The sequence below is a fragment of the Melozone crissalis genome, unplaced genomic scaffold (genome assembly GCF_028551555.1).
Source record: "Melozone crissalis strain CALT ecotype California unplaced genomic scaffold, PUWL_Pcris_2 ptg000008l_1, whole genome shotgun sequence".
NCBI classification, from domain to species: Eukaryota; Metazoa; Chordata; class Aves; order Passeriformes; family Passerellidae; genus Melozone; species Melozone crissalis.
In genome coordinates this window covers 4,972,709-5,000,644 of record NW_026535786.1, presented here as the reverse complement: position 1 = coordinate 5,000,644, position 27,936 = coordinate 4,972,709, and the positions used below count along the sequence as shown (strand labels likewise).

Here is a 27,936-nt window from a genome sequence, read left to right as displayed (position 1 = left end):
GCGGGACGGGACGGGGCGGGGAGAGCGGGGCCGGGCCGGCCGGGCTCAGGCCTGGGCACTGCGGGCGGCGAGGCACCCGGGCCGGCAGCCATGTGGACGTCGCTCGGTGCCCGCTCGGAGTCGGCCGGCCCCGGGGCAGCCAGCGGCCGCCTCTGGGCTGTCGTCCTGGGAGCCGCGGCGAGTTTCTTCCTCCTCGGGTTCCTCATCGGTACAGTGCGGACTAACCCTCCTTCGCATCGGGGGCTCGTCCAGCCGGGGAACGGGGCTGGGAGCCGGGGTGGGGGGGGGAGCGGGCGGGTTTGCAGCGCCCGGGAGTGTGTGCCAAGGGTGGCCGACGTGAGTCCGTGCTCAGCCGGGCGATGCCACCCTCCCTTCACAGCGGGAAGGTGCTGTCACTGAGCCTCTCTGGGATGTGCAGCTCCTCCGCAGGAGAAGGGGTTTTGTGTCTTTGGCTTGTTTTTCTATTCACTTTTTGTTCAAGTAAAGAGGAGTAAAATAGTGGGCAAGAAAAAGGGGCGCTGGGTTTGTGAGGAGGGGACAAAAGACGTACTCCTCGACCTTGCTGCTTTGAAACAGCACTAGCTGCAGCCAGAGAGGCGGGAAGGCAAACCTGGGGCTGGAGGGGCACGGACACGAAGGGAAAATAGTCTCAGTGTCTCATCTGCTCCTGGTCCCTAGCAGGCAGGACTGAGGGTTGCTGCTGCAAGAGATTCCCCATCCCTACCTTCCTTTTGGTTCACATCTGAATCATGATGAGCTTACAAAAGGAAAGAAAACAAAGGAGCCACTTGTATTTTGCAATGCCATTTGGTATGTACTTGGGATTGCTGCCATTGGGAAGCCCCGACTGAATTCCTCTCTCATGTGGAGCCTTTCACTGTGCCAGTAACCAGTCTCTCACTGGTGCCAACTTGCTACCCTCTTGAACCCACTGGTTCTGTCATTCACAGTACCCGTGTGGCTGCTGCTGCACATACACTGAATGTGTCCAGTCTGACTTTAAAACAGATGTCAGGAACACTTCTCTCTCTAGCCAGCTGTTCCTCTCATCACTTACTCTGGTAGTGCTTGCTCAGAAAGGGAAGGATTCCAGAAAGAAGCCAGACAGACCAGAGAGTGAGAAAGGAGTTACAAGACATCTGTTCCTTACAAAGCGTGCCTGTGTTTTTGTGCATTTTTGGTAAAGCTGCTGCCTTATTATTGAGGTAACTGTATGACTGACAGCATGACGTTCTGGCGCTCAAGGATGATAGATAAATCTCCTTAGCATCTAGAGGAAAATAACTGATGAATAAATGTAAGGTAGTATTTTATATCACTCAACATCTACCCAGAAGAATATTCTCTTGCCATTTGTGGGACTAACACCACCATCACTTTGCAGCCTGCATTAGGTTGTAGCTACTTGTATATGCTGAAAGGAAAACAGTTCTGAAATGTAAAACAGTGAAAATCTTGTGGTGACACCAAAGAGAAGTGGTGTGTGTCATGAGAATATTGCTCTGATGTTTTTACTTTGGTATTTTCATGTGTTGTACAGGCTGGTTTGCAAAACCTACAGATAAGAAGACATCTCTGAGTACTCATGAGGACATGAGGACAGCATTTATGGCTGAAATGAAAGCGGAAAACATCAAGCAGTTTCTTTAGTAAGCAGTGTGTAGACTAATCAGTTCAGACAAGAAAAAAAAATTAAGTGGGAGCCAGCCCAGTGACCACAGAATCATAGAATTGGTTGGAAGGGACATTAAAGCTCCTCTGGTTCTAAACACCTTTCACTAGACCAGGTTGCTCAGAGCTCTGTCCAACCTGGCGTTGAGCACTTCCAGGGATGGGGCATCCACAGCTTCTCTGGACAACCTGTGTCAGTGCTTCATCGCTCTCAAAGTAAAGAATTACTTTCTAATATCCAATCTAAAGCTTACCTCTTTCAGTTTAAAGCCATTGTCCTTTCTTATGTCACTACATGCCCTTGAAAAAGGTCCTTCTCCAGCCTTCTTGGTAGCCCCCTTCAGATACTGGAAAATGCTGTTGGGTCTCGGAGCCTTCTCCAGGCTGAATGGCCCCAAATCTCTCAGTCTTTCTTCTCAGGAGAGATGCTCCAGCCCTCTGATCATTTTCATGGCCTCCTCTGGGACTTGTTCCATCAAGTTCTTGTCCTTCGTGTGTTGAGTCTTAGAGCTGAGCACAGCACTGCAGCTGGGGTCTCATGAAGCAGAGTAGAGGGACAGAATCACCTCTCTGACTAGTTTGTCATGCATAAAACAATTCAAAACAATGGAACATTACAGTATCAATACTTTAAAGTTATTAAAATTTAATCTATGTAATAAATATTTCTGTTTTAGTAACTTAGATGCTTTAACTGCAAGTATTTGTACCTGATTTGTTTTAGGGATCTTGTAAAATGATTATTTTTCTCTTTAGAGAGTGTAGTATTTGTTAAAATCTTATATTTATTCCAGTCAGTAATAGGCCACAAGTCATAGTTTATTGATAGGAATTTACTTTCGGTGTAAAGAAAGAGCATCAGCTATTGTAGGAATAATCAACAAATTTGGATTTGCCTCATACTCCCAGTCTGATTACATAGCATGGAGTTGTGCAAAACTAAATTACTAAAAGACTATTTTCAGTTTATAGGACTGTAGCAATCCCACTGCTTCCATTTTAGGTGTATTTGCCGTGAACAAATAATTGTACATAAATTAGCTCAAAAGTATGGTCTCTACTAGGTCATGTACTGGGATATAACATACACATTCAAAACCAAAGATTTAGGAGTTTTTAGAGTCTTAACCTGTGTTTTGGCTTTTGCAAAGTCAGCTGTTGTTAAACAGCTCTGTGAAAGGACCTTCTGCCCTTTGAACTATCTCTCTCCATGTAAGCAGAAAGCATTGTACCTCATTTACTGTCATGTGGCCAGTCCTGCAGTGAAATACAGCAGATGCTTAGTCACTGCTCAGAACTACCAGTACAGGCAGTCAGCTGAGAAGAGAAAATGAAGAAAATCACAATGTTCAGTTAAATGGGAGTGTAATACAGGAAAATGTTATTGCATAAATCAACTTCTAATGAAAATGTGATACTTAAACACTTATAACTCCTTTAGAAAACAACCATTCTCACAAATAGCATGTATGTGTGCTCTTGGTTCAGTATATGTCATCCAGAAGACGATAGTGTCACTGTAACAGTGACTTTTAGTACAGTATTAGGATTTTGGTGTGATCAGAGGAACATGGTTTTATCCAGCAGCATTTGGCTGCTAAGGATTTTGTCTAGTTTGGAGAAAAGGAGGTTGAGGGGCAGCCTCATTGCTTCCTACAGCTTCCTAAGGAGGGGACGTGGCAAAAGAGGTGAGCGTATTTTCTCCCTAGTATCCAGTGATAGGATGCATAGGAATAGTTCAAAGCTGCACCAGAGAAAGTTCAGACTGGACATGAGGAAGAATTTTTTTACCAAGAGGATGTTCAGACTTGAAACAGACATTCTAGAGAGGTGGTCAGTGACCCAAGCTTGTCAGTGTTCAAGAGACATTTGGACAATGCCCTTAATAATGTGCTTTAACTTGGTCCGCCCTGAATTGGTCAGGCAGTGGGGCTAGATGATTGTTGTAGATCCCTTACAAGCAAACCTATTTCTATTTCTATTTCTATTTCTATATATATAGTTCTTTCAAAGTAGATTTCTTTGTTGGATTTGGTCTTATTTGAACTCCAGAATTTAAGTTTTTCCTAATCTCACACCCCTTCATAATCAAAGATACAATTTCCTTCATTAACATCAGCTGGTGCCACACATGTTTCTTTGGCATGTTAATGGCATGGTCATATGATAGAATGAGGACATGATGATGACAGCCTCATTCAACTGAGGGTTTTTTCAGCTGGCTTCCCAACTGGGCTTTCACAATGGTCTGGACTGGACAATTTTTATTCTTTTTCCAGACAATGGGCTGTTCATTATTTATGCTCTCTTTCAGTGTTTGTTATTCATGCTGGCATGACTTTTAAGTCACAAATTGTTGAGTTTTTCTGTTCCTTGTTTATACAGTACTCAAAACTCACTCTCTTTTACTTGCCAATAAGACACACTAGGAGTGAACTTTCAGATAAACCAGTATTTGTGCCGAAATTCATTAAAATTGTGTGATTCAAGGAGAACATCTAGTTAATTACAAGTAAGGACCAGAGAAATTATGCATGTTTCTAAATTGAATACACAAAAATAATTGTACTCAGTTCTTTTATCACTTCACAATGATAAGGTCTTACATAGGAGTGCATGGGCCTTCTGTAGCTTAGAAGACAAGGAGTAAAGAAAGGACAAGACCCCATAGCTGATGTCATCGCACCATTCTTGCTACACCATGCTGCAAGCTGTGCTAAATCAGGACAGCCTGAAACCCTTAATCTCAGTTATGTGTACAACATAACAATACACAGATGCAGAGAAGTCTTGGTCCTAATTTAGCCTGAGTATATCTGATTATCCCTATGAGGTTGATTTCCAGCTAGGCTAAGTGGAGTTCTGATTATGACCTTCAGTGCCTGACCCTGCTTATTTCTCCCTCTTCTCTAGCAATTTTACACGGCTTCCTCACCTAGCAGGAACGGAGGAAAATATGCATCTGGCACAGCAAATCCAAGCTGAGTGGAAGAAATTTGGTTTGGATTCGGTTCAGTTGGTTCATTATGATGTCTTACTCTCTTACCCTGATGACACTAAGCCCAACTACATCTCAATAATTGATGAGCATGGCAATGAGGTACATGAACAACCAGTTTTTCCAACCAGGGAACAAAATCACTTTCATACACCTGAGAAGGCTGTGAGGGAAAACTGTCCTCTGTTCACTTAATGGTACTGGGCCTTGTACAAAGCCCATGGAAATCAGGGATTCCAGTTTGCTTTTATACTTTGCATCTTTGTTTCATAATAAGTGAATTTCATGTGTTAGGAATACTAATATTTCCCCTGATTCATACAGCATCCTGACATATGGATTAAAAAACAATTAGGTAAGAGAATTACTTGATGCTAGTCAATTGTTTGAAAATTACTGTATTATTTAAAAAGAGGAAAGAAATCCTGGTCAGCACCATTCTTTGCATTGATTCATTATACAGTACCAATGATTCAGCTAAATTCAGTTTCTAGAAGATTAGAATTTAGGTCTCAAGATGTGCTATCACAAAGGGAATGTATCTCTTTGTGATAGCACATAGAAGCTTCAGGGATGAACAGAATGCAAGCATTTTTACCACTGTGATCTAACCTGTTCTTATCTGCTGTACCCAGACCACTTCAGGTACCCTGTATTCATTTATGCAGGATTCTCTGTGAAGAGTGGAGATGGGATTTGTAAATTCACACCTTGAGCATGCCTACTGAAAAGGATGCCCAGTGCCTGCTAAAATTTTGGCCACTTCTTAGGTAGAATTCTAAAACCAGAGTCTTCTAGATTGCAAATGCTTGTGAAATGTTCTTGTGAATAGAAAGTATTCCTTTTTCACATTGCCTTGTTTACCTTATTCCTTTTTTCTTTTCCTATTAGGTTTTCAACACATCATTGTCTGAGCCTCCTCCTCCAGGATATGAGGCTGTTGCAGATGTGGTGCCACCCTACAATGCCTTTTCAGCCCAAGGAGTGCCTGAGGTAAGATAGTAGAATGCTACACAGTAAAAGAAATAGAGGTAGGAAAAGAAGCAGAGACAGAAATAGAAATAATAGAAATGGATAAGATGGAATACCACAGTGTACTGTACCATAGCAGAGAATATCAGAGAGCAATACAGAATAATTTGAACTTCCTTAGGCTTTAGTTCAAAACCCACCTTATCACTAGTAGGAAAGGTGACCTAGCTCTAATGTTCTTGGGATTATTGTGATGGAGCAGCGTTCAAATTGAGCAGTCATATATATGTTTAATATTTTCCTCTAGTTTGAGTCAGAGCTGGATTTTTTTTTCTTTTCCTTAAAAACTGTGGTAATAAATCTTTAATATCAGCTGCTGCTGTAAACCCCCCCAGACATTTCTGTAACTATGCGCTGTTGTTTCCCATCTTGGTGAACAAATAGACTGTTACATTTACCCAGCCAAATGAACAATCTCACTTTTCAAAATTCTACTTGTCCAAGGCTCACACTGACACGTATAGCTGCTCAGTGTTGAGTATGCTTGAAAAGCTTTTACTGACATTTCTAGCTGGTGATAAAGGTGTTGCTGTGATCTGAATTTAACACTAATCCTTCCTTGTCTTGTTATACAGATGGTATCAGCTGATGGGCTTTCTTTGATAAAGCTGGCCTGTGTAGCAGGAGTTTTCTGTTCTGTGATCATTAGGGTTTCAGTTAATAGTTTTTAAGATTAGAATTTCTTGGTGTTGTTCTCAATATTTTTCTTTTCTATATGTGGATTAATTTAGGTTGACAGAACCCTGGTCCAGGCTCTGCTTTAAAGTTCCAGCTAGAAACATGCTAATGCTTCTACTCACACAGCTCAGTATTATATCAGTCAGGTACTTTGTGATGTTTGTTAATAAGCTGTTCAAATCCAGAAAACAAAAGGAATACTGTGTGTATTTGCCTCAGACACTCAAAGAAAGCTGGAGAACCAGGCAGATAATCTGTACCCTAGGACATAAGAGCTTTGAGTGTTCCAAGAATTGCCGTGGGAATTTTGGAACATAGTGTAAGATAAAATTAATGGGTTTTGACCTTTTATCATAGCATATCACCCAAGAAAGATAGAACAACATCACTGCTCTGTTTGGTTTGATGAGATGTGAGAAATGATGAAAAGTTTAAAAAGCTTCTTCTTCCTTCTATAGGAAATTGTTTTGTTTTAATTAAATATAAAAACTTTGTTTCCAATGAAAACAATACCTAAAGACAAGATTGTAATTTCAAAGTCTGATGCTTATTTTCACCTTATAACATAAGAGTTTGACAACACCTCCAGGTACTTATCTAGTGCTTTTAGCAGTAACATTCTCCAGCGAGCTGTCTGCATCAGTACTGCAAAAAGCACAGGAAGGGAGCATGTATAAAGCTCCTTAGTGGGAATACTCAGTAGGGCCAAAGCTCTTCTGAGTTCTTTCTGGCCAAGAATTTTATGTAAAAGCCATTATTATCTTATTAGATCACAAACTCCTTTCAACATGCTCTTTGACATTATTGTTTCAAATCCTGCCTCTCTCTCAGGGTGAGTTGGTGTATGTGAATTATGGCCGCACCGAGGACTTCTTTACGTTAGAACGTGACATGGGAATTAACTGCACAGGAAAGATTGTTATTGCCAGATACGGGAAGATCTTCAGAGGAAATAAGGTAATCCCTGTGAATAAAAGCATTGCTGCCCTTCTCAGTGTTACTCCTACTTCAACTCTTCTGCCCTCAGTATTTTCAAGAGACTGAAACACTTCCCCAAGGTGTTCTGGAGATTTATAGTAACAGAGTTTCCATAGACCTGTGTTCAAAGATGAATCTTTAGTATTTCTAGGATAAAAGTAAATCAGTTGGAAAATGTTCCATATTTTAATAAATTGTTCCAAAATATCACTAATAGAGTGTCATGTACTCTAATTCTAAACTAGATTGTTCTTCCCTGTTGGATCAGTTGTTCTTTACTATGTGTATATTGTGTTTCTTTTTAATGGTTTCTGTACACCAGAGAGAGTCTATAGCTATATGAAAGTTATTTTAAATTCTGTATTTGGTTATTCAACGTCTCTGTCATATCTATCATATACATTTATATTTAAACTACAGTTTTCACAGGCTTCCACAACATAACAAGAAAGGACATAATCCTGTACATACTTCAGGCATACACTCAAGTTATTTTCTTAAAATAGATGTAAGAGCATTTGGTTCTTGTTCAACAACTATTTTGACCCTAATTTGAGCAGGACTATAATTTGTATTTGTCAGTTACCTAAGGGTGTCAAGCACTGAATTCACTGGATGCTAGTTTTTATTATATGCTGTTGATTAATCTTGTGTGAAGCTTTTAAATAGATAACTCACTGGTTTACATACATATAATTTTCACCAGTGAGAAGTGGTATATAACTTATATTCTGGGTCAGATAATATTTTCACTAAATTGTTTACCGCTCCTCAAGATGCTATCTGAATGGAAAAAACTTAAAGATTGAAGAAAGTATTACTGTCGGTGAATCTTTCCTTAGAATGAAACACAAATATCTTAGAGTTACTAATATCTAGAGAGGCAGTTTTCCTGTGGTTTGGAAATTATATGCCCTCCCCTCATTTACACAAAGGGATATGCTCAGTCTTGCAATATTATTTCTAATGACTGCTTATATACTGAAGAATTTGGTAGCCTATATAAAATCTGGAGAAATGTACGGAAACTTTTTAAACTTGCTAATGGTGTGCAAAAATAGGTTAGAAGATGAAGGGAAGTACTGTATTTCCTAAAAAAAAAAAAAAGAAATGGAAAAAAAAGCTATGATATTTCTGAGTTAAAATGCCTAAATTTGAAACTGTTGAGGATTAGTTGTCACTCTGTCACTATCCATCACTGTCATATCTAGTAGCAAACCAGATTGGGATGTCAGAATGATATATATTATGCAATAATAAAGTCACACAAGAACACTTTTAAAACAGCATGCGGGTCAGTCCTTCTGCCGTAATGAGCCTAAAATGTAGGCTCCCTGGAGTTCGTGTTGTTCACAGCCAAAGGCAGTTTCAAGCTCTCCAATTATAATTTTCCTGTATAGACCAGACCCTGAGATCCATTCAGAGATCATTTAGGTAAATAAGGTAAGTACAGGACTACCTGAAAGATACTGTTACATTAATGTGATACAGTTTTTCTGTTCATGCTGTGTACATTTCAATAGTCAGCTGATTGTTCTGATCTGGATGACAGAATGCAAACTCAGGTTATGTAGCTGTAATGTGGAGAATGTTTTCATGTTACTGGTGTTACCTGCTAACAAAAAGTCCAAGCAAGAGCAAACTTTTTACTTTCATATGAAACTTGATATCTGTATATATATGTTTCAGAAAATTAGGAGACAGTTATGGGCCCTTGACTTATCCCAAGCACTGTAAAAGATCTTGAGGAAAAATCGCTGTAATTTATACTTTGTTTTGCCCCTTGAACTCTGGAGTCAAGCTATAAAGGACTGGATAGGGACTGGAGATGTGCTTTACAGGTGAAGAATGCTGAATTGGCAGGTGCCAAGGGAATTATTCTGTACTCTGACCCTGCTGACTACTGTGCACCTGGAGTAGATCCTTATCCAAATGGCTGGGACCTTCCAGGTGGAGGAGCCCAGCGTGGGAATGTGTTAAACCTGAATGGAGCAGGGGATCCTCTGACTCCAGGTTATCCTGCAAAAGGTGAGTGACTCTAGAAAAGGCATTCTCTGAGGGTCTGGTACCAAGAAAGGGCAGAGGATGTTTTCTCCCTTATAACAGCACACTTCCTTTCTTAGTCTTTGTTGCTAAAAGGCAGCTTTGGGTTTCACTGCAGTAGGCCACTTCTGTAAATGGCGCATGAGAGAAAGTGAGAGGATATTAGGGGAGCCCTAGAGTACTGATGTGTATTAATCACCTTCACCTTATGCTTCTTCAGCTGCTTGAGTTGTGACTGTTTCATTTAGCACTAAACCAGATCATTTTGATGGAAACTCATTAAAAACTATTTATGCCAGCACTTGGGCCAGCATATCTGAGAGAGGCAATCACCTCAAGAAAGGTAGTCCTTAAGTGATAGGCAGTGTTGTCTCTAGGCATCAGAACTTGAGCTGGAAGGGGATACATGTTCAAAACAGCAGCATGCCAGAGCAGACCAGGAAGAAAATTTCTGGTTCCTCATGCCTAGAGTCAGTGATCATACAGATGAATCCCTGTCTCCCTCAATCACAAAGGGTTCCCGTGAATATTGTATTAAGGGGAAAACTATTGTGTATATGCTTTTGTCCGTGAAGATTAAGATTTGCAAAAAAAAAAAAATTATTTGTATTTGAGCTTTGTCAGAACAAAACCTAGATTTTGTTTTGTACACATAAACAGCAATCCAGAATATTCAGTAGTCCAGTGTGTAAGCTTTTATCTGCATCTCTTTATCAACTGGCAAAGTTTTTTAGTTCCCAGCTGAATGTTCCAAGCATGACACTGTGGGCTCCTTCTTTGCTGTTGTTCTTCATGTGTAGCTTAGTCTGAACTTCTTTCCCATGAAGAGAAATATTTCTATGTAAAAGTATTTCAACTCAAAAAAAAGTTAAAGAAAAAAAAAAGAACAAATAATTTTAAATTTTCCAGCCATCTTTATATGCATGCCTGCAGACATTATGGGAGAGCCTTGATTAGTGTCTCTGAAAGTATGTTGGTAAAGCACAAAGAATGAAATTACTGGGAATATGTCAGCTCAGCTTCTGGGAAAGTGAAATGATTATTCCTGACTCCAGTGTTAAGACTGTGCTAAGAATTGTACAGCTTCCTTCTGAGACTTGTAAATATGAAAATATCTGTATCTGTCTTTTGCTTTCAGAATACATGTACCGATTAGACAAAAGCAGTGGTGTAGGTCTCCCAAAAATTCCAGTTCATCCTATTGGCTATCATGATGCAGAATCATTACTGCGGTAAGTGCATGGGAGACATGAGGTATTTTTAGCAGATTGTTTTTTGGAAGTTATGAGAGCATTTGAAAAGAGAGTAAAATGACTTTTGCACTCTGCTTATCCTGTAGCTGTTGAATTAATATGTTTGTTTCTTATTAGGACCTCTGTAGGAGGTAAGTGTGGTATCTGTTTTTACATATGAGGTATGTGCAGAGTTGTCTGGAAATGGTCATTTGTAATATGGACTAGTATGTCTCCAAGTTTTCTTTTCTTTTAAACTTTATAGTTATCTCTGCTATCAGAATTACTGCTCATAATGATAAAAATATAGATAAAAAAAACTCTTTTATCCACTGCCAACTAGTAGTGATAGAGCAGATTACTATGTATAAATTTGATGTAGCCAGATATTTCTGTTCAATAAGTATTAAATAATACTAGAACTTGGTTTTAATAATTATGAATAAAACCTAAATCCTTTAAAAATACTGGGTCCTTGTTTTCACTTTTGTCTTGAGAAGTCATAGCATCTTGTTATTCCTGCTATCATATTTTTATAATTTACAATTTACTCAGCGCCTGAACACATGATGAAGTTGTTCTGTGGACTGAAGTATGTATTTACAGTAAAAGACATGCTTGCATTTACAAGAAATATATTTTGCTTCCCAAGAACCAGAACATTCAGCATACATTCTTTGTATCTCAGAAGTTCATGTCAAAAATAAAAGTCCTTCAAGGGAATCAGTCTGGGTGATTGTGATCCACTGAATTACTGCATTTCCAGTTGTGTTAAGAGGAGAAGCATGACACTTCTGACAATGGAACAAGAATGGGTGACTTGGACTGATCATATTTCTCTACTTTAGCCATCTTTGACATGCATCAACTGCCTATGCTATAAGATTAAGCAGTGTGCAGGGACATGCACCATAAAACTACTGCCTGTGCTGTCAAGTTAAGGAATGGCCCAAGTTGCTCTTTGCTAATTCAAATGCAAATGCAGTTCAAGGTATGAGAATGTTCCAGGGACTATTTACAAGAGGCAGTTTATATGCAAAGCCTTTTGGCCAACACTTCCTTCCAGGATAGCTGTAGGCCATTCCAAGCTGATCTCTATGCTGAGGATTATTGATCTGTGTTAATTTACTAGTATTATTGTAGTTGTAGCTAAAACTCCAGATTGTTCTCCTGCCAAAGCTTGTAGTATAAATTGTCCAAAACAATGACCAACACTGGCTTACATGCATATGGGACCTAGCATAGTGTGGTTTCTGGGTCCTCATTTGTTTGGTGCTGTTGTAAGAGCTCTGTAACTGATAATGATTTTTTTTTTCCATAACAGTAATATGGGAGGACCTGCACCACCTCACAGTAGCTGGAAAGGAAATTTGAATGTATCTTACAACGTTGGTCCTGGATTTACAGAAGATCATTCTTCAAGGTCAGTTTTGTTTCCTAAGCAGAGTGTTCTTGGGATCAGGGGAAAAACAGGTAGAGCAATAGAGTTTGACCAAAGATAGAGTAGCTGGGTTTATTTATATAATTCCTTTGATTTTGGCTGTTTCTGTGGCTGAAATGTGCTCAGCATTAGTACATTATGTCTTGATTGGATGGATATGACTACCTTGCTTTAGTTTCCAGCTAGTCCTGAACCAGTTTCATTTGAAAAGCATCTAGTCTTTGATAAACTATTTGTTGAGAGGTTTTGGGGTTTTTTTTTTTTGGATTTTTTTTGGGTTTTTTTTTTCCCGAGTACTTTTGTTTCCTTTTAAGTTCATGTGAGTCCAGCTTCTGGTCTTACCTTTTTACTTATATAAAGCAGTAATTAACTGCTTCTTATAAGCAGTTTTTCTACTCAGCTTTTCCAGAAAAAGAAGAGCTTAAACTCTGATGTCAATTTTATTGTTTCAGATTGTTTTTAGCTGAATTAGTAATTACAGTTTAGGATTTAAGTCCATGTGTTTTAATGTTGTCTGAGTACAATGTACTGACTTCATATGAACTGTTTAATGTGGGGCTGAGTTGTTGCACCTTCAGCTGTGGTACAGATAAACAACTCTTGATGTTGTAGAAAAAAAATCTCTTGATGCAACTCAGGTTGTCTTGTTTTCTGCTGCCTGAGATGCTGCAGTAATATGGACTATGCTGGAATATTCTTGTTTTGGCTAGGGTAGAGTTCATTTTCTTCACAGTGGCTGGTATGAGGCTGTTTTTCATTTGTCATGAACACAGGGTTGATAATATAGAAATGTTTTTGTTATTGCCGAGCAGGGCTCACACAGAGCCAAGGCCTTTTCTGCTTTTCATGCTGCCACACTGGTGAGAGAGTGGGGGGTACATGGGAGGCTGGGAGGAGGCACAACCAGGACAGGTGAGCCCAGCTGAGCAAAGGGATACTCCAGACCATGTGGCATCATGCTCAGTATATAAAGGGGGGGATGAAGGAGGAAAGGGGAGACATCTGGAGTGATGGTGTTTGTTTTCCTAAGTCACCATTACTTGTGATAGGGCTCTGCTCTTTTGGAGATGGTTGAACAGTTTTGCTCTGCTTGTTTCCATGGATTTTGCTTTGTGTATAAAATTTTCTTTATCTCAGCCCATGAGTTTTCTACCTTTTACCCTATAGATTCTCTCGCTGCTAGTGGGGGAGTGGGTGAGTGGCTGTGTGGGGCGTGGTTGCTGGCTGGGGCGTGGTTGCTGGCTGGGATTAAACTGTGACATGGAGTCAGTTCTGATTTGTAACAAACTGCAGAACATTAGAACTATTTACCTTTTGATCATTAGATGCTTTCCATTTTTCTTTCAATATTTCAAATTAAAAAAACTAGCTGCTAGCTAGTTTTTTAATTTGGTCTTTGGCGTTCTGATCCCATTATCTGTATAAATATTATTGACATCAGAAATATTATATAGCTGTCAAGGGCTAAATGCTGTTCTCATTTGTGCAAGTATAAATCCAGAAAAAAATACACTGTAATATTTTCAGATTTACTTTGGTTTAATAGGAGATAAATTTGATCAAAATGCTTTCTTTGTCATTTATATTGTACACTTTTGAAAGATGTCAAGATGTTTGTTTATCTAATCTGGTGGATTTTCTCTTTGTGTTTTCTTCCTAATACACTAGAAAGGTGAAAATGCACATTCATAGCAACAATGAAGTAAGAAGGATTTACAATGTGATTGGTACCATCAGAGGCACAGTGGAACCAGGTAAAATCATTGTCTTCAGCACAATCTGAGAGAGCAGTGACCTCTGCATGTACTTGATGGTTACAAGGGGGAGATGAGGAATATACTTTTCTCTGAAATATTGTATTGCATTATCTTTGAAATGGTGTTTGCACTAGCTTTCATATGGTTCAGGGTATGTCAGCACTTTCACTGTAAATGCTGATTTTCAAGGGGGAGTCATAACCAGGATGGAAATATTTGTCTTCAGGCAAATAACTTTGCAATTGAAAGAATATTTTGAAGTGGATATTCTCCCCTAAGAAACATGGGAATGGATTTTGCGTTCCGTTGGAAGACACTATATCCACCATTATTGACTTTTTGTCTATCTTACAGTCTCTTGTAACCAGTGTGGTTTCATAATCTAAAAAACCAGATATGTAGACATTCCTAGAATGATGATAATTTATCTTCTGACTGCAGCACTTTCCTCTTGCCTAAAACACAACTGTTAACCATATTATAGTAGCACAGAGACCTTGTCTGAATTTTATCTCAGTAATCATATCTCTGTAATGATTTAGACCCTTTTTATGATTGATTATATATATCCAGAAAAATACTGCATTCAGCACATGAATTCACAATGTTTTGAATTTCTGTGCTGTACAGATAAAACTAGTGGATGAGCTTCACCATGAAACACACTATTGTGAAGTATGGAAAAATGCTTCTATCTTTAGAGGAAACCTGTAATATATTCAATAATAGAACTAACAATGTGGAGTTTGAAGTTTTAAGTCTTGTGGGATCCAGTTACTGGGTTTGACAAATTCTTCAAGACTGACTGAAAATACAGAAAAATGTCTTCAGAAATTTAAAACACTTTTTTCCTTTCTATCACGTATGTTATAAACTATTAATCTCTATTGCTTGATACGTACGTGGAAAATTAGAAATTACTTCAAGTTAATGTCTCTGTGTCAGGAAGAAAATATTCCTAAGTAAACCTCCAAAATTAATTTCTCTAGACAGGTATGTCATCCTGGGAGGCCACCGTGACTCATGGGTATTTGGTGGCATTGATCCTCAGAGTGGGGCAGCTGTGGTTCACGAGATTGTGAGGAGCTTTGGAAAACTGAGAAATGAAGGTAATGTAATAAAAGAATAAGGCACATCAAAGTAGCTACTCTCAGCAGTGCCCATTGATTTTGGTGAGATTTAAACATATGCTTGAAATTAAAAACCTGTATCTCTGATGCAAGAGATGTTGATTCAAGATGTTTATTCAAGACTGATGTCTTGAATAAACACGCTGTTGTTGAATAAACACCTTGGTGTATGTGAAATACTTCTGCTCAAGAGAAAGTACACCTAGAGGGAAACAAAACAAAATGGGGGATGGTGAAATAAACAAAACATTTAGGTACAATTGACTACTCTGTGTTTGAGGTAGGTCAGACTGGATATATCAGTGGTGTTATAATACTGACACAGTGCTGAACTCATAAAGGCTTCTTCAGGGCCACACTGAGAGCCCTCTCAGCACTTGACTGTGGCCTGGAGGCATATTCAAGAATAAGTGAAGGATGTCAGGGTAATGCTGAGAATGAGCTGTGCAAGCATAGTAGGAGGTAATGGTTAAAAATACCTCCTGCCTGCTTGCATTAGAATAGGAACAAATGTCAGCTGCACCAGGTTTCTGTTGCTGTCAGAGCAAATGCTGTCTCCCTGTCTGACATCCCATGGAGAGAAGCTGTGACATAAATACCGTGCTAGAGAAGTGTTCTTTGCCTGCTATTACACATAAAACCTATTGACATTTAGTTTTATTTCCATTTCTTCCCAGTAACTGAATATCAGGGCAAGCTGTCTCTGGAATGCAAATTGGGAAAAAAATTAAGTTAAAAAAAAAAAGGGAGTAAAAGATGAAAAGGTTCCAGTAGCTTCACAGAAAACTTTGGGCTGAGGTACAGCATCAGGGCAATAGATCCTGTTCTATTTAGCATGCTTTTAAATTGAATGGAGCACTTCAAGTGAAAGATCTTTCTTTTGAAGGTGATTTGTCAAAGTTACGGGGAATTGCTTAAGTTTTTAAATCATTGGAAAGACAGGTCAAAGAAGTTCTGTAATAGATATGAAAATATGTCTCTTTTCTCTCAGAGTAGACACTGATATACAATGTATACTAGACTGAACAGAGCAAGAGGATTAGAACAGTTTTCTTTCAAGACTTTGTGCACAGCACATTTATTTCCTTAATCAGAGTTTTAGATTCTAGAAAATTTTCTTGCATTTAAAGGTGAGAGACGAAATACATTATTTGGCCTGATATTGAAGTAGAGGACAGATTGCTACAATAGCAAATCATTATTAGATAAGGTTACTGAAATTGATGTTAAAGTTCCTTATGGATATCTCTTTCCCCACAGATCATGGTAAAAGATCAGCCCCCCCAAAAATGCCATATGTTTTCACATTAGTCATGTAACAAGCAGCTTTTATTTTTCTAATAAATTTTCATTGTCTTTCATTTTAGGATGGAGACCAAGGAGAACAGTGATATTTGCAAGCTGGGATGCAGAGGAATTTGGCTTGTTAGGATCAACAGAGTGGGCTGAGGTAAACCAAGAGTGTTCAAAAAGAGATTTGCATGGTGGCTGCTCTTTGTGAAATCTGCACTAGAAAGAAGCACTTCTTCCCTCCCTCCACTCTTTTCCTTACACACACGATATCTCTCTCCCTTGAGTTTCCTTTTGAACTACCAAGATTCTCTAGCTCCTTGCACTTGATGATATCCTTCTATGAAACAGCTGCTTCTTTTGTGAATGGGAAGATAGATCTGAGGGACTAAAAGTTTATCAGTATTTTGTTCCTTTTTTTTTCTTTCTCAAAGGAAAATGCCAAAGTATTGCAAGCACGGGGAGTGGCTTATATCAATGCAGATTCTTCGGTTGAAGGTACATGGATATGACTTGTGTTTTGCAGGAATAGTGGTGGTATGACTGGGAGGGATTTTGTCTTGGTGATCCATGAGACCTTCAATGTGATAATTTTTGTTGTATTAATTCAGAAATCAATATGGGGAGAAACTGTGGCTTAGAATCATAAAGTATCCTTCAGATATTCATGTTTTTTCAGGGAAAAAGTCCTTTACAGTAGTGACCCACTGCTTGGGAGGTCATAAGAGAGACAAGAAGTGTTGTGCCCTGCATTCTGTGGCAACTCTTTAGAGTCAGCTTCTTCTCTTATAATGTGCATATTAATCATGGGAACACAAGAGAAGCTTTTAAGACTTGCTTCAAGAGCTGGGCTCTAATTCAACCTAACCAATAAAGTGCACCAGGAGGATCATAGGAAAACTCTTCTCAGCTTGCTCCTCATAAAGAGTGTAGCTCCCTAATCTCTTTCCTAATAAATAACAGCATCAAATTTCAGCTGAGGGAACTTCCTTCTTCAAATAGTTTGTCATGTTTTTTCAGGAAACTACACACTGCGAGTGGATTGCACACCACTGATGTACAGCCTGGTTTACAGTCTGACTAAAAAGGTAATACCGCTTGAAATTTTTAGCTGGTATGTTCAGTGCTCACTTACTTGATGGGGCTCTGTCTGTAAAAATATGGTGTCAGATCTTTCTTTTCTGATTGCAGTACCCCTTCTAGGTCAATAGCTAAGGAACTGGAGTTTTTCCCAGGATAGATAAGGGGATTCCAAGCTCATACCATTAAATTAGTAACTATTTGGAATTAGGGGATTTTTTTTCCACTCCTCTTGTGAAAGTATTCCTTCTAAGAACAAAAGCATAAAATCATGCTGTGAACCAGAGGACAGAAACAAGCATATGCTTGGCTGCACAGATCAACTTCTAGAATGCCCATGGGTAGTAGGAGACTCTGATCCCTCTAGGCAGGGGTAGAAATTAGGGTGGCTACCATGTTGTTTTTGTGTGATGTGACAGGTTTGGTCAATGTGCTCAGCTTCTGTGTACCCTGTTAGTTATTCTTTGTCTCTGACCATGATGCTGTCACACATTTGTGTGGCACACAAAACTGAGAGATAGGGACCTTTCTCAGGAAATAGCCACACCATCTTGAATGTAAGATGTTCCTTGCTTTGGGAGGTGGTCTTAGAGCTTGGCATTTTATTTCTGCATTTTTTTTTTTCTGTTAACTGTATTAATCAGTGAACATTTAATTAGTTTTTGTATATATTTTAGATGCTGATGTGATGTATATTCAACTACTGTGTATATTCTGTGAATTTACTCTATCTGCCTTTATCTACTTCACATATTCAGTCATTTGATAATTTATTATCTCTTGGAAGCTGGCATTAGACTGGTGGAAAAGTAAAGGAAAAGTAGTAAATCAGTATAATAATTTTCTGGCAATTAAAAGACAGCAAATAAAATGTAGCTCTGTTAAAAGTGGCTACCCAGATAAAGAGACTTCTGTCCGAAATTCAGAAAGGGTTGATCACCTGCAGTTCCCATGGTAACTTGTGCTAAATGAAGGTGTTCAGAAATGTCAGAAAACCAGGTCAGCAGAGTCTCAGTTTGGACACCAAGAGCCATCATTAAAATCTTGACCTAAATACCAGTAAAAATGCTTGTGTAACTATTCCTCAAGTTCAGAAGCAAAGGCTGATGAATGCATGTAACCACAGCTTGTTGGTAGCTGATGTCTGAAGAGAATGCTGATGAGGAAGCATGTCCCATGTGATCCCATCCGTAGTTAATCTGTGGTAAAAAGTTTTCATGCTGATAGTTCTGTTCTATGGGCAATTTCCTTCACAGACAAAATCCCAAGTAAATTAGTTTTAATTTGATTCCTATTGTGGAGTAATTCTTAGATAGAAGATAGTTAGATTAATAATAGAATATATATTAATGATCTTTAATGGATTCAAAATTATAAAACCTCAACAGTCCACCAATATAAAGGAAAGATGAAGAAACATCCAAAGTGTTTAAGCTCCTCAGTTACCTGCAAATAAGTCAGTAGTAGGAATGAACTTTAGAATGATTGTAATTTGTATACCTCTCTAGCTCTCTAGCTATAATCACATAAGCACCAGGTACTGTTCACTTTTGCCTTCTAAGGTTTCTTTTGCATCCATAAACATATTTTTTGTGAACTGAAAGAAGGTAGAAACAGTTTTAAATTAAACTAAGAAGAAATTTAAATTTTCTGCCAAAGTAAAGCGAAATATTTTGGTTTTGTGAGGGATTATCGTTTGAATATTTAAATTAAATGGCTGAAAATTTCATAAAGAAATATCATAATTTAAATATTGGCTTGAAGTGTTTTGCTTTCTTTGTTTTTTCTTCCATCTAAATTTACCTACTTTTTTGCAAATAAACTATTATTCTGGAAAATGCTATGCATTTGAAGTGTTAAAATGGAAATGCAAAAAGTTGAGGAACTTAAGATGACTCACTCATAACCCTAAGCCATAGGCTTGGTGTGATGACAGGTTGATGACTTGTTGTTTGGTAACATTTAAACATTTAAAATTGTACCCTTTGTCTTTTTTCTAGATACCAAGTCCTGATGAGGGGTTCGAAGGAAAATCTCTTTATGAGAGCTGGTATAAAAAAAATCCATCAAGTGAATATAGAGAGGTCCCCAGGTCAGTGACAAAAGAAAATTAATTACATACCAAACATTACATCACAAACACAAACTTGTAGAGAGTGGGTTTTAAAGAAATACTCATGAAAAGCTGAGTCCTGAAGAGAAATGATGTGATTTTCAGCTGATATAAATTCCAGAATTTTAATGATTGCAGCTGATACACTACTGTACAACAGGTTTCTGAACCTGTCTTTGTAGATAAGCAATATATTAAACATGTTCTTTTAGCTTATAGAGGTTTAGGCAAATAAGGATAGTATGCACAAGCCAGTGGTAATTACACAAGATGTTAACTCAACAGCTTTCCCTTGGATTTTTTCCAGTCTTCTGGAACCCTCTGAGTTTGGGTGGCTGCAGAGCACACCAGGCAGGATTTTACAACATTGTCCTACCAGGGGGTTTCTACAGGATCTCAAAAACTGATTTTATTCCATGAAACCATGTACTTCATGTACTACTGTGATTTCTTCTCTGAGTTGAGAGCTTGGGGTAGTGGAAGTTCATTGGAAGGAGGAAGGTCCCTGGTTCTTGTCAGTGATGAAAAGACAGTGAGGTACATTCTCCTCTTGAGAACTGGATATCTCTCACCCTAAAAAGGGTGACTTTGATCCTCAGAGAATGGAATTTATGAGGTGCAGGTAATTCAGGGGTCAGAGGCAGTTCATGGTATGTTGACAAAGAGCACACTGGGGAAAGACTATGTGGTGTGTAGTGACTGACTGCTGAATAAATAAATACCTGCCATGGTATACTTGGAAGCAAACTAAAATTATACCTTAAGTATTGTCACTCAAGGCATTTCCCTCTTTCTTGTTTAAAGAATAAATAAACTGGGTTCTGGCAATGACTTTGAAGCATTTTTTCAACGTCTTGGCATTGCTTCAGGAAGAGCACGTTACAGTAAAAATTGGGTAAGTCTGTGTCTTTGTAGTTTGGTCTTCCTTGTAACTGCAAATATGTAATAAGTAAGAATGATCAACTTGTTACTTAGAAAAAGGACTTTTGCTCAGGGTAAGTGGATGTGCTCAAAATTACCTATGGCTGATGACAGCTTCTGTGTAGCTTATGGTGACTTTCCAATTATTTTTAACACTTTACGAAGATTTGAATTCAAAATGGTTTTTGTTTTATTGAAAATATGGGTTGGGCTCTGGAGTATACTATGAGAGAAGATGAACTGAGAAATGTTCAAGGAGCAAACTATTCAATGTGGTCATTTCCTCTGAAGAGGAAGGAGTATCCATGGACACAAACAAATGATTATTGAATCCAAGCAAGAGAAGAAGTCCAATCTCACCTGGATTTAGCCAACTGAAAGTTATGTGTCTGTGCTTAGGTACCTTCTTTGGGCTGTGTACATGGTCAGTGGAAAGATTTCTCCAAATGACCATTCATCTCAGCATAGGTTAAGGGCTCTCTCTAAGAGAGCCACTACTGACCAGTTCTTCTCCTTAGACTGTCTATAGTGGCTGCATAGGACTAGTATGACCTGAACACTTTAACTTTACCAAGGCACGCCGAAATAGACATTGCTGAATAATGCTTTTGTTTTGGATTGGTTTCCTTTGTTTCAGAATGTGGAAAAATACAGCAGCTATCCAGTTTACCACAGTGTCTATGAAACCTATGAAATTGTGGAACAGTTTTATGATCCCACTTTCAAGAATCATCTGACAGTAGCTCAGGTACGGGGAGGGCTGGTGTTCGAATTGGCCAACTCTGTTGTGCTTCCCTTTGACTGTAGAGATTATGCATCAGCTGTGAGCAACTATGCTCACATCATCTATAATTTGTCAAGGAATCATGAAGAGGAGCTGGCAACATACAGTGTATCCTTTGGTACGTACAGTCTTTCTTCACATTCCTCCTCTGTTAATGCTAACAGTGCCTTATATTAATGGATGTCTTAGTCATGAGCTGGTATCTACCTTGTGCTGTATGAACAGTTAATAAAACAAGAGCAATACCCTCCTTTATTTGAAATGGGACTATTTTGTCCCTAGCATGCTTGTGTGGGGACTATGCCACTTCCAAATAGAGCTAACACTTACAGTTGCATTGCTTTGACCTGTGTATGATTCGCCAGTATTGACAACAAGGTACCATTGTCTTGTTTCCTTAAAAAAAAATCACATGGTTTTGCAGCTTATTGTGTTGGATAATGCTGTGCTTCAGAAACTTTTTTTAATTAGCAACATTATAGAATATTCAGTTTAGGATTTGGCTTCTAATGGCCAGTATCAGGTACACATGTATGTGTGTACACACACACACACACACACACACACACACACACACGCACAGACATTGTCAGTCTTTCCCAAAACTCTGTGTGGAGGGACATAACAGTAAAATGCAGGTTGCTGGGATTTATAAAATCTTAGACTTACCTGAACAGTCTGATTTTGGTTCCGTTATCCAGTTTTTGATATTTTTGTATATTCTTCAAGCAGAAAATACTAAACAATATTCACAACAATACTTACTGCTATTGTGTCTAAGAGAGGTTTGCACACAGAATTACATACTTTTTAATGTAGGAATATGGGGTCGTCTTCCTTCAGTGAGACTTTTAACAATTCAGGATCATGGTCACAGTGGAAGATAAAGCTTTAATTGAAGAATTTGATTTGGTAAATGACATCTGCAGAATATGAAGTTAAATAATTTGCTCCTGCTCCCTCCAGATGCTCTGTTTTCAGCTGTGAAGAATTTTACAGAATTTGCTGCTAGCTTTCATGAGAGACTGCGACAAATAGATCTCAATAAGTAAGTTCAGCTCTTTTTTTCTTCCTGTCATGTACTCCATATAGTCCTCTGAGCTCAAGAGGACTTAGTCTTCATTTGCTGCCACTTAATGGAAAAAAAGAAATAAACAAGATGTATTTGTGGCGTGCTTTATGATGAACTTTCAAGAAATTCTATGCACCACCTATGCCAAAAGGCCTAGGTTGCACTTGACTTAATTCTTAATTTATTCTTTTTAGGCCATGCCCAGAATGACAAGCCAAACTTCCTTTTGTATATACATATATGTATGTTCCATTTCTTGGGAAGAATCTAATTTAGCCATATGCTTACCCTTATGGAACACTAACTGAGAATAAAAGCCATCTTTTTAATGGCAGCAACTTTCAGATAAAGGAGCTAACAGTAATCTCTTATGCAAAAGATGACATTTATGACATATGACATGTATGTGACATTTTCAAAATGGCTTTATTGATGGATGGCCCAAATCTATGCTTTATCTCAACTAACCAGTTTCAGTTTCTGTTTACAAAACTGCAGAATTGAAAAAAATTCCTTAATGGTAGTAGAGTTACTCCAGTTTTACTGTGATATAAATTGTAACATTTTTATTGGTGAATTGCCTTTGAAGGTCTACAAGTTACTTTGGATGTAAACCACCAACCCCTCATATATTCTGTATAGCCTCATCACAGTTCTTTTATTTATTAAGCATCAATAGTATGTGCAGGGCTATTAAAAGCACACAGACACAGATGGTCTCTGCTCTAGGGAATTAAAAATCTACCATCAGAAATTCTCAGAAGGCTTAAAAGAGGATTTTAACATCACAGGGTTCCTTTTTCTGATATGTTGTGATTTTACATAAAAACAAATGCAATTTTATCGAAGTAATTTGTTGGCTTTCTGGAAAAGAGGATCCTTAGAAAACCTTTGTACAGAAGAAGAAAATGGTCTAAGCATCCTCATGAAAAGGAAATACAGGAATGAGAGAAAACGTGAGAGAAAGCACCTGAAACACTGTATTTTGATGTTATTATTTGGACTTTAAAAACAGCTTTAAGAGCCCTTCCAGTTATGAACCAGACTCTGTCACAGCACAGATCAGCATAATTCTGTTATGCAGGTTAGCTGATAGCATGGGCTATCTTTTGTGGCCTACACTTAAACTTCAACATCCCAGATTTACTGTCCTTTATAAATCCAGATGTGTATGCTGGGTGAAAAGTAGGTCAAATACACTGCTAACATATTCAACATATTCCCTTTTTTGTTTTTTCTTTAGTCTGCTTGCTGTCAGATCACTAAATGATCAGCTCATGTTTCTAGAAAGGGCTTTCATCGACCCTCTTGGATTACCTGGCAGGCCATTCTATAGGTGAGAAAGGCTTACTTTTCATTTTCCTCATGGAGTACCTATGAAAATTCCTTTAAGATTTACAAGTCTCTAAATGGAGTTGTAATGATTTTATTCAACACAGCAAAAGTACTTGGGACAGGAAGAATAAGATTAAAAGGAGAAACGACATTGGGGAAAACTTCAGTGTGATACACTATACAGAATGAGGAAGATTCTTGTTGGAAGCCTAAGATTCTTGTTGGAAGCCTATTCAGATAATTTCTCTTGGTTTGATTTGGCTTCTAAACAGATGTAAAAGTTTAGCCCTGGAGTAATTTTAAATAATTTTAATTGTAGGAAATTCAGGAAGCTGTTCCTATTAGTGGGAAGTGAAATAGTGAAGAACCTACAATTTGATCGATTATAAGAGCACAGCCATGCAGGCAAATGTAGTGTGGAGGGCAGTACTGAAACAGCAGGGAAGGAATTCAGTGGTCCTCTCATCCAGGTAAAGAAGTAAATCTTACTTAAGAGGCAGTGAATCAAGTCTAGTCTAGTTTTATAATGTATCTTATGTTATTTTCTTGCTTCATGGACTTTGGCTACTATTGCTGCAATTTTCTTATTTATTTACATCTTCAGTGTCAAGTGATTACAATTGGTTTATAAAACATAAAAAGTATGTTTTATTTTCCTAATGCGTAATGGTTATTTTTTCCCTCAACTTCCCTACAGACATGTTATCTTTGCTCCAAGCAGCCACAACAAATACGCAGGAGAATCCTTCCCAGGAATCTATGATGCCATGTTTGATATTGAAAGCAAAGCTGATCAACAAGAAGCCTGGGAAGAAGTGAAGAGGCAGATTTCCATTGCAGCCTTCACTGTGCAGGCAGCAGCAGACACACTGAAGGAAGTAGCATAAATATGAACAATACAGTCGTCAATGAAGACTAAACGTGACAGTTTGCAGAAGCCTGAAAAATTGAGCACTTGAAAACACTAGGACAATTATGATAAAGAACAAAAAATCAAAAAAATCTGGGTCATTGCAAATAATATAACTAAGTTGAATGCATTTAGTAATGTTAACAAGATAATCCTCCATTCTGAGAGGTCAGGATTTAGATGTCTTCTGAATTGAGACTAATAATGTTTCAGGTTTTCTCCCAGCTTTGTATTGTAAGAATTGCTAACCACTGGATTTATTTTCTGCGTTTTGAATTTTTCTAGCTTGATTATTATAGTGATCTCCATAGTTCTTCAGGAAAACAGAATTCATTTCATGTTTCTATCAGTTACTAATTTTGTTGTTGCCTTTTTGTTACTTACTGTGGGATTGCATAATTATACCTCAAGACAGACCTCTCAGCCCTCCTTTTCCACAAAGATTGAGATGGACATGGAGATGGGAAAGCTGTCACATACCATGTGCAGGATCTATAATAATCATAAGAAGTTTTGGGCAGCCAGCCCAGAATACTCATCCATGACATTCTTTTCCTCACATGCTGAACCTTGCAGCTGTTTGCAAATAAATTTAAGCAAGAAGATTTTAGTTACTTGAATAAAAACAAGGCAGTACGTCTTGTCAGACATGTAGTCATCTCACAAAATGTCTTTCAAGATGAAGACCCTATTGTTATTCTTTTAACCAAAATCTACCCTTGCTATGCCTTGTCTCTATAGAGGTGTTTTTAATATGAAGACAGAATCAAAGAAAACTCATCATGTCCTTAGTTTGAAAGGATACCAAATTCTTACAATTTCTGTAGAGTCTGTATATCTGATGATCATGTGCTGCTTACTCTTATGACAGACCACGAGACGACCAAGATCAGACAGAGAAGACTCAGAAAATCAGATCCCTTCATCTGAAATTTTGCCACTGGACTTTTACTAACCTCTTATACAGCTAATACTTTGTGTGATTTCATGTGTCATATTAGCTGAGACCTCTACCATGTCTAAAACTACTGGCCTGTGATCTGATGGTTTTCAGTACTATGGCATATTGATTTCTTTTCCATGAGGCTTCATTTAATCCTAAATATTTCTGCACTTCACATTAAAACCTTTTAGACAAATTGCTGTAATTAAGTCATTATTTTGCTTAACTGTTGGTCTTTCTGATAAAATAATCTAGTTTATCAGATAATGGGAAATGCACTTATGCCCACAGTTATTGCCCAGTTATTTTCACATTTTTTATGAAACTGATTGGAATAAAATGATGGAGATGTCTTCCCACAAATCAGTGCTGCTGGGAGACACTGCTGACTCTGTTTTTTTCACTTCTGGCTGTTCCACTCCCCCACTTTTACCAGTGGAGAATTCATTATGACTGTCTGTAATCCACCTCTGAAAAAAATTAGCCAGGTTAGTTTAGTTATCTTACCCTAGACGATTTTGTCTGCAACAGTCAGGACAATGATAAGCCAAATCCACCATGCAGAGAGGAGCAGGAATAAACAGCTCCTGTTGACCAGGTGGATGCAGTAACAGTATTTTTCTGTTGCTGAGGAGGATGAAGTGCCAAACTCCAAAATTGTGGAGGTCTTTCCCTATGTGACCTGTATGCTGCTTCAGCAACGTTTTCTTTCAGTCCAGAAGACATAATTTTTTAATCTCTGGCCATAGCATTATTTCATTTAAGTTTAATTACAGCCCTTTTTAGAAATAGTTAGCAAATAATATATAACGTCATGGGCCCGGATCACACAAAATACAGAAGTAGTTACACTCTTTAACTACAGCAACATCCATTAAAAAAAAAATGTGTTGCCTGTTCCCTAATCACTGCAGGGAACAGGATACAGGAAAAGAAATTTTCTCTCTCCTAATGACTAGAAGCTGGAGACATAGGCTTCTGTGAACCTCATGAAGTTCAATGGGGCTGAATGTCAGGTGCTGCCCCTGGGTCAGGGAAATTGCAAGCACAAATCCAGGCTGGGCAGAGAATAGATGGAGACTAGCCCTAAGGAGAAAGACTTGGAGGTGTTTGTGGATGAGAAGCTCATCGTGACCTGGCAAAATGCATTTGTGGTCCAGAAAGCCAGCTGCATCCTGGGCTTCACCAAGAGAAGTGTGGCCATCAGGTTGAGGGAGGGGATTCTGGTCTGCCCCACCTGCAGTGCTGTGTTCAGCTCTGGGCCCCAGTGTAAGGAAGGCCTCTGTAAGGAATCTAGAGAAGGACCATTAAATCCAGGCCTGGAGCACCTCTGCTGTGGAGACAGGCTGAGAGAGCTGGGGCTATTCAGCCTGGAGAAAAGAAAGCTCCATGGAGACTTCACAGCACCTTCCAGTACCTAAAGGACCTAAAGAAGGCTGGAGGGGGACTTTTTATAAGGACATGTGCAACAGGACAAGGAGGAATGGCGTTAAGGAGAAGTGCACAGTCCTTGTGTTCAGTGCACAATCCTTTACACTCTCAGCCTCACTGGGTACATTCTCTTGTGGAAGAAAGGGTCAAAGTTTGCAAGCTGCACTTGTCAGCTGCCAGAAATGTAAGCTTTTATTTGGAATCTGATAATGGTCCCCTGAAGCTCCACATAAGAAAGACTCAGACTCAAAGAATCAACATCTACTACCGTTGTAATCTGGTAGAAAGACTGCAGAGGCCGTGAGAGAGTTCAGGGGACTGTGCAACTGGCAGAGTCAGAAGGAAACTACTGATGTGAAGTTTCAGTTGAGCATTCCCCTGTTGCCATTTTTCCTGCCAGAGCTGTCTTTCCCACAGATCAGGGTCCCTCGATCTCTCAAGCCACAAGTTCAACCTTTAGCCAGGCAGTAGGTCAAACAAAACAACAGCAGTGTATCTTTGTTGCTGCAGATATTAACCTTTAGAGCCCAGTTACTGAGCAGCTACAACCTAGAGTTTACAAGCCCTGGCATTCATTCTGCGTTTCATGTACCATGACTGGCTTTACTAATTGGCTGAATAGCAGAATTATGCATTCAATGCACAAATGCATGCTAGTTTTGCATTTGGCATGTGTGTACTTGCCAAATATTTTTGAGCTTTTTTGTCTACCAGGGATTTATGTGTTTTAAGTGAGTAGAGTCTGTGTAGCTACCTGCAAGTGGTCCTAGCTTCAGCTGAACCTCACTCTTGTTTTCACTGTCAGAATGAGCAATTCTCATTACTCCTGAACTCAGCATGAGGCATATGCAGTAACTAATAATTTTCATGATAATTCTAATAGTGATACTAATTAAAGGAAGTACTGTGTGTTCAGGAGTTTATGGTTTGGACCCTTTTTCTCACCTGCGCTAAGAAAAGGAGTCCTTTTACCTTGTAATCTTTTCACAGTTTGTTTTGCATAATTTCTCTGACTTCTTTGGGTTGGTCTTATCTCCTTTTAGCCTCAAACTTTTGATTAAACTTAGACTGAAGTGGGTGTTTTCAAAACTGAATAA

General features: G+C 38.6%; 1 protein-coding gene across 2 annotated transcripts; it reads left to right on the top strand.

Moving 5' to 3' along the window:
• Positions 1–57: 57 nt before the first annotated feature.
• LOC128932936 (putative N-acetylated-alpha-linked acidic dipeptidase) lies at positions 58–27,913 on the top strand. 2 transcript variants are annotated; one of them, XM_054269723.1, is made up of 19 exons: positions 58–208; positions 1,541–1,649; positions 4,585–4,771; positions 5,561–5,662; positions 7,211–7,336; positions 9,199–9,385; positions 10,539–10,632; positions 11,957–12,055; positions 13,742–13,827; positions 14,820–14,939; positions 16,328–16,410; positions 16,685–16,748; positions 17,271–17,338; positions 19,331–19,422; positions 20,248–20,338; positions 21,002–21,266; positions 22,115–22,196; positions 23,464–23,556; positions 24,253–27,913. In XM_054269723.1, the coding sequence occupies exons 1-19, from the start codon at positions 91–93 to the stop codon at positions 24,440–24,442; spliced, it is 2,256 nt and encodes a 751-aa protein (XP_054125698.1). In that variant the 5' UTR covers positions 58–90; the 3' UTR covers positions 24,443–27,913. The 2 variants fall into 2 exon arrangements, 1 of the variants encoding a protein (XP_054125698.1); XR_008482734.1 differs by lacking the exon at positions 24,253–27,913 and having other exon boundaries at positions 21,002–21,112; positions 23,464–23,524.
• The last annotated feature ends 23 nt before the right edge of the window (positions 27,914–27,936 follow it).

Coding starts and splice junctions, on each gene's coding strand:
- LOC128932936 (XM_054269723.1), top strand. CDS start 91: ATGTGGACGTCGCTCGGTGCCCGCTCGGAGTCGGCCGGCCCCGGGGCA. Junction 16,411..16,684: donor GATCAACAGAGTGGGCTGAG/GTAAACCAAGAG, acceptor TCTTTCTCAAAG/GAAAATGCCAAAGTATTGCA. Junction 19,423..20,247: donor GAATATAGAGAGGTCCCCAG/GTCAGTGACAAA, acceptor TCTTGTTTAAAG/AATAAATAAACTGGGTTCTG.